Source organism: Otolemur garnettii, unplaced genomic scaffold (assembly GCF_000181295.1).
Source record: "Otolemur garnettii isolate 467f Iridium unplaced genomic scaffold, OtoGar3 scaffold00034, whole genome shotgun sequence".
In the NCBI taxonomy this organism is placed as follows: domain Eukaryota; kingdom Metazoa; phylum Chordata; class Mammalia; order Primates; family Galagidae; genus Otolemur; species Otolemur garnettii.
Genome location: NW_003852429.1, coordinates 8,053,261 through 8,060,030, shown reverse-complemented (window position 1 = coordinate 8,060,030; position 6,770 = coordinate 8,053,261). Strand labels below are relative to the sequence as shown.

General features: G+C 48.1%; 1 protein-coding gene across 1 annotated transcript in view; it reads left to right on the top strand.

Annotated features, from left to right (window-relative positions):
* Nucleotides 1-6,770, top strand: part of LOC100948091 (solute carrier family 15 member 1-like) — a 57,077-nt gene that overhangs the window by 26,834 nt on the left and 23,473 nt on the right. Inside the window, exons 2-7 of the mRNA XM_023513106.1 lie at nt 2,260-2,276; nt 2,620-2,701; nt 2,803-2,944; nt 4,325-4,444; nt 6,266-6,365; nt 6,588-6,678. Coding sequence (XP_023368874.1) covers nt 2,260-2,276; nt 2,620-2,701; nt 2,803-2,944; nt 4,325-4,444; nt 6,266-6,365; nt 6,588-6,678 — 552 coding nt within the window. The remainder of the gene's footprint in view (nt 1-2,259; nt 2,277-2,619; nt 2,702-2,802; nt 2,945-4,324; nt 4,445-6,265; nt 6,366-6,587; nt 6,679-6,770) is intronic.

The window sequence follows — 6,770 nt, the reverse complement described above, 5'->3', positions numbered from 1 at the left end:
GCAGGTCCCACGGTGTGTGTATTTCACCAGGAGTTTGGAAATGACAGAGGACTCACCTTCATTGCCTTGTAAGTGTTCCTCTCAGCGTTTGCAGAACGCCCCCCACCCCCCCCAGTCACAGACGGGAAGATAATCACTGTATTCTTACTGTTTTGTTTCTGTTGTTAAAGAAAGGAAATGTAGAATCCTCCAGAAATGCTTTCAAAGTTTCAGTCTTCGGGAAAGACACCCACACGCAGACAACCAACAAGTGTTCTGCCCCTTTGGCTTCCTCACCCTGCACTGTTCCCAAAGTGTGGTCCCCTGAGCAGCTGCAGCCACATGGCCTTGGGTTTGATAGAAATGCCAGTCTTGGGACCCAGACCCCGACCTACTGAGTCAGCAAGTCTGGGTCAGGGCCTGGGTGTCTGTGTTTTAACAAGCCCAGGTGCCCAATGACCAGGCTCATGTCTGGGAATCTCAGGCCTGCTCTTTCATCCCCATCCCACCCACTGCCAAGAGTGCCTGTGCCCGGCCCCCAGGAGGGCCTGGGGCAGTAGCCAGGGACAGGTGTCCCCCTGAGGGGCTCAGGCAGCCCTACCCTGCGTTCCTTGCAGTGCCAACACCCATAGAGGGTGGAGCCCAGCTGCCCTGCCTCCTACCTCCTGCTGCTCAAATAGGGTTGGGTAGAGTCTGTATCCAAGATAGAGGAGCGACATCTTTTTTAAAAGTCCTCCTGCCTGTGCTCCTTCTGGTTGCCAGTTGCAGGGAGCTCCAGTGCGGCCAGCACAGGTAGGCACAGCCAGCCAGGACAAGGGTGCATGGGAGTACTGGAGGCCCAGGGCTCACAGCCCCAGCGTCATGGGGGCTACAGACACTAATCCCACTGTCACTGGCAGCTGCCGCTAGGGTGGGGGTAGGGATTTGTGAGGGAGAGTCTAGGAAACTTGGAGGTCCATGGGGTCGGGGTTGGCGTAGCACCCTGTATTCTGTCCTTTCTGCTCTCTGGGCTCCAGGAGTGTCCAGGATTACAAGATTGTGATCATCTTGTCCTGTACACCTGCTGGGGACAGTTGTTCCTTGAGGGACCACAGTGCTCTCAGAGTTGCATCAATGCAGGTGACAGCAGAGCCAGCAGAAGCTCAGTCTGTCTGGTGGGAGCTGGGTGGCCCCCTTTGCACTTCTGCCTCTGACTGGCCAGGTAACCCTGGAGTTCAGGAGGAAGCCTTGATCTAAGAGGAGCTGGGGCATTCCCTTTGTGACAGTTCTGCGCTGTCCTGGGGGTTGATTTGAGAGCAGGTACAGAGTTGAACAGCTGGTTCCCCTTTGGATGGAGCATGACAGGTCTCTGAGACACAGCTGAGAGACTCAGGGGCAGACGCAGAGAGGCAGAGTCACCCTCTTCTTTCTTGAAGATGGGGAAACTGAGTCAAGTGACTCCCTCCTAAATTGTGCCACGGGAGGGCCCAAGCCAGTACTTTGCAGGTAATGTGACCGCATGGTTGAGGGAAGTGACCTGAGCTTGGCCGGCCTGCATTTATGTTCCGGTTCTACTGGTCCCATTGCTTGTGATCGTGCTCCAATAAAGTTAGCACTTGGGGGCCTTGACTTTCCCAATTATTAGAGGGAAATGCTGGCGGTTGCCCCAGCAGCTGGGGGGGCTGATGCCTCAAGTGTTTGAGCTTCTTCTTCTTGCTGATCTAATCCACTCCCCAACAATGAGCCCTACTAACCGCAGGTATCGTACACAATGTTGGGAGGGGGAGATGTTGGCATGATGGATGGTGTGTGATTCTTCCACTTGAGAAACTCAGCACTGGCGTCCTCTGTGTGGGGGGATGGGAAGGCAGGCCCAGCAATGGGGATGGTGGCTGCATCCGCACTGTGAGTCAGGCCCCATAGTGTTTTTGTATCGCAGTAACAGTCCTCACAAACACCTGATGGCCTTGCAAGATGGGGAAGAACACAGCACATGTTCGGGGTTTATCCCAATGGGCAGACATTGAGGTGTCTTCAGGGGGAAATGGTTTGGGCACAATTCTCTGAGCCGCTGGCTCTCAGTTCTGCCTGCAGGTGAGAGTAGCCTGCAGAGCTCACTGGAAGGAAACAGCTGCCAGGCCCCCCTGGGGACAAGAAGTTGAGTCTTGGCCTGGGACCCCGGGGAGAGCTGGAGCCGCCATGCACGGGCCCCTCTGAGTGCCGTGAAAGGGGGTTCAGGGTAAACACAACCAAAAGTACAGAGTGGCTGACTTTCATATCTGTGTTCTGTTTTTCTTTTAGAAATGTCGAAATCAAACGTGAGTATCCATTTTCCTTCTCCACTTATCTTCATTGTAGAAATTTTACAATCTGTTTTACTCCTAAAGATTCATTTTTCAAACAAATATATAGTGAGTCCCGGTGGGGGATGGACCTGAGTTTCCCTGTGAGAGGTCCTGGTCCTTTTTAGACTAACTGGAAAACTAGATGCTTTAACTCATCTGTATGTGGAATGATTAATGGATGGGAACAAAACTATTGAAATTCTAGTTTCCATCTCTGGGTTGTCCCTGATAAGTAACCCAGTGGGCATTGGCTGCTTGTTTGAGGATCGGGACGGGCAGGAGCACATCTCCATCCTGTGCTGTTTTCTCTCCTCAGAGTTGCTTTGGTTACCCCCTGAGCATCTTCTTCATCGTGGTCAATGAGTTCTGTGAAAGATTTTCCTACTATGGAATGAAAGGTAATAGGTTTGACTATTTCTCACCCTTCAGGGAAGGGCAAGAGTCACTTGGCTGGTCCTAACTTTGTTTCCCCTCCTCTCCACCTGCCCTCGGCAACTAGCAATCCTGATTCTGTATTTCACGAATTTCATCAGCTGGAATGATAATCTCTCCACCGCCATCTACCACACGTTTGTTGCTCTGTGCTACCTGACGCCCATCCTTGGAGCCCTTATTGCTGACTCATGGCTGGGAAAGTTCAAGTGAGTGGTTGGAAATGCTTGGTCAGGTTTCAGAAACAGGTGTATTCATGACTGGGCTCTTGTCAGTGTTGGAGGAAGAGGTCTTTTGTGCTAGAATCAGCAGTGGGCAGCTATAGTGTAATTAACTGGGATTCTCTTAACGCTTTTAAACACAGGACCATTGTGTTTCTTGTTCACAAACAAGCCACAGGTAAATGTAAACTTTCTGGTTTTGGATGGTGGAATCTGGGAATAGAGAATTAAGGAACATAAACTCTTAGGATAGCCTAGCACACTGCCTGACATTTAGCAATACCAGTAACATGAGTAGGTTTCTGTCCTAATGCAAACAAATATGAGATCTTTGTCTTATCTTGAAGTAGTAACAGAGACAGGCCATTCATGATTTGTGAGCCAGAGTTAAAGGCCAGGAAACAAAGACACTCTCTAATACACATGCTGGCTACCGAGTGGCTCAGCTGCTCACTGGGCAGAGAGGACATGCAGTGTGAGCTCACTAAGGAGAGCCCTCTCCCAGCCCTGCAGGAACTGCTCCAAAAGCACATCCAATGGGAGGCCACCAGGAAAGTTCCTGGGATTTAATGAAGAAGGAAGTAGAGGCTCTGCTGGGCCAAAGGAATGACATGGGCTGTCTTCATTTAGTCAAGTTGCTATAAAGGAATGACTGAGATTGGGTAATTTATAAATAGAAAAGATTGATTTGGCTCAGGATTCTGCTGGCTGGAAGATTAGGCAGCTGGTAAAGCCTGAGGCTGCTTCCACTCATGGGAGAAGGGCACAGGGAGCCAGCGTGTACAGAGATCACATGGAGAAAGCAAGATCACAGAGAGGAAGCAAGAGAGACGGGTGGGAGCTCCTGCAGGAACTTCTGGAGTGAGAATTCACTCAGCCATGAGGATGGCACCTCAAGCCACTCCTGAGGGATCTTCCCCATGACCCAAACACCAACACTGGGGATCTAATTTGAACACGAGGATTGGAAGGCCAAACAAAACAAACAGGACAGAAGCAAGAACATTCGCTACCTCAACAGAATTCTACAAAAGTACAGAGTGGTCCACTCTTGGATCAGTATTATCACCAGGCCCAAGATAAGTAACTCTCACTGCTCAAAGATATGAATACTCCTTTCTGCAGCTAGGTAAAATAAAACACTGGGTCTTTTGAACAGTTGAAAGTGGATCTTACCCTTCTCCTGGTCTTCCAGCCAAAACTTCGCACAAAGATCCAGAGAGTTGCCAGTTTGGTCATGTTTGAGAAACAGGTGTATTCGTGACTGGGCTCTTGTCAGTGTTGCAGGAAGAGGTCTTTTGTGCTGGAGTCAGCAGTGGGCAGCTATAGTGTAATTAACTTGGATTCTCTTAACGCTTTTAAACACAGGACCATTGTGTCTCTGTCCATCGTCTACACAATTGGACAAATAATCATTTCGATAAGCTCAATTAGTGACCTCACAGACCACAACCGTGACGGGATCCCTGACAACCTTCCTACACACATGTGAGTTGATGTAAGCACTGCCCTCCCCCTGTCCTTCCACCACGTGCTTACTCGGTGCCCTAATCCTCCTCTTTCTCCATGGACTTCACTGTGAGTACAGAGGCTTTGTCTTCCCTGTTGGCTCTATGGGGAAGGCTGTCCAGTGGACCCCACCCTAGTGGGCATCTGCAGACCTTGCTCCTTTGGAGGCTTGGCTGTCCTGGGCTGTCACATCCCACGTGATGTGTGGTCAGTGGGCAAGGTATTCATCTTAGTCTAGATCTTCCCTGGAGGGACAAACCCCCAAGACCTTGGCCCTAACATCCCCAGTTTCCTCTGGTACTTTTGATCTTCTGTCTAGGTCCACAGCTCTGCTTATTTTTCTGTAATTCACTTTCATAAGTATTTGTCCTGGCCCTTGGTGCTGGGCTCTCAGTGGCAAGTGTCACTGATACGTAGTCATCCACTGGATTCATTTCCCTCCACTGAAATCTGGCCCAGTAGACTCGCTGGAAGGATTTATTTTGTTCCCTGTTTCTCTGCTTCAGTTCCTTGACCTATGGAGTAAACAAACCATCTTATGGGCTGGGAAAATGCAATAGAAACTCAAATTAGGATTGGCAATCCCTGCATTTCCGATTTGTCAGCCCATCAGATTGCTGTCCAGACCCCGTCCCTTGATGCCCAGAGGGGACTGTGAGGTGGGGGGAGTGGGTGAGAGTTCAGACTGCCATATCCTGATTCCAGCTCTCCCACCACGCTGTCTGGCCTTGGGCAGGTGCACTTCCTCTGTGCCTCAGTTTCTTCAGCTAGAAGAACTGTTCCAGGCAAAGCACCTAGAGCACTGCCTGACAAGTGATAAAGGCCAAAGAGATCTTAGCTTCTTATTTTCCATTTCATGGAATTAGTATTGGAACCCACCTAAAATTGTCATAGCAGTAAATGGTATATGACAGTCAACTGGCCATGGTTTTGTTGTCTCTATTATGCTTAGGTATAGAGTATTAAATATCTTTAAGTATTAAATACTACTACTGTTTAATACAAGTTGTATTAAGAGGCAAGCAAGATTTGGCCAGTTAATTCAGGAAGATTGATTCAGGAAGCATGACTTTCAAAGAATTCTTTCTTTGTGCAACTTCTGCCTTGAGTTTCTCTGTATAATAAATTTTTCTTTAGTATTTTTAAGGACCATTAGCAACCCAGAAGTACAGGATACATGTTTGTAAAACTGAAGTTTGTGATACCTAATGTAAATTTAATTAAACCTAAAAATGAGGGCTGAAAAATGCTGGGACTATTTTACTCTCAATATACAGAGATAACATGGATAATAAAAAAGGACAAAAAAAAATAATCTCTAATTCTACCACCTGTACATATCAGTAAATATTTTACTCTATTAAGCAAATTACAATCATATACTACATAACCTGGCGTTCTGTTTGGCAATGAAAGCATATTTTCCAGTGTCACTTAATGATTATTATGAGTCTGTTATGACTATATCACACACAATCCTCACAGTTGTCCAATTAACATTCCATTTACCCATTCGGATACTAGAACTATTAAAGCTACTCCATATCTCTTTGCTCATAATTCAAACTATTGTTTTAAGTTTTCTAGATGGTAAATTATTAGACAAGGATAAGAACTTGAGGAACCACGAGTTTAGGTTTTCATTCAGCTATCAGACTGCATGTGAATTAAGCTTCTCCTGAAGGTCAAGTCCTTTCTCTGTGTCTATCACTGCACCTGGTCCTCTGGGGGGAAGGGAGGAGAAAGAGGCTTCTGCCAGAAGGACCTGCCATTTCAGTACTAACCGACTTTCTTCCCTAGAGTGCTGTCCATGATGGGCCTGGCCCTGATCGCGCTGGGCACTGGAGGAATTAAGCCCTGTGTGTCTGCATTTGGTGGAGATCAGTTTGAAGAGGACCAGGTAAGAGCACATGCCTCCCTCAAGACCATAGGAAGGGATTATAACATACAGGGGTCAGGTTCCACTGGCACAACGTCTGTTCTTTCAGTTATGTTCATGTCCACTAGAGAGCAGGACGGTGACCAAAATCAAGTAGGGAGCCAGGTCAGATCCTTGGCCACGTCTGCCCCGTTGGTACGGAGCCCAAGTCATCTTACTATACCTCTGCCCTTTCCACCGCAGGAAAAACAAAGAAACAGATTTTTTTCCATGTTTTATTTGGCCATTAATGCTGGAAGTTTGCTTTCTACCATCATCACGCCCATGCTCAGAGGTAAGAAACAGCTGAATGGGCTCGGCGCCTGTGGCTCAAGTGGCTAAGGCGCGAGCCACATACACCTGAGGTGGCGGGTTCACATCCAGCCC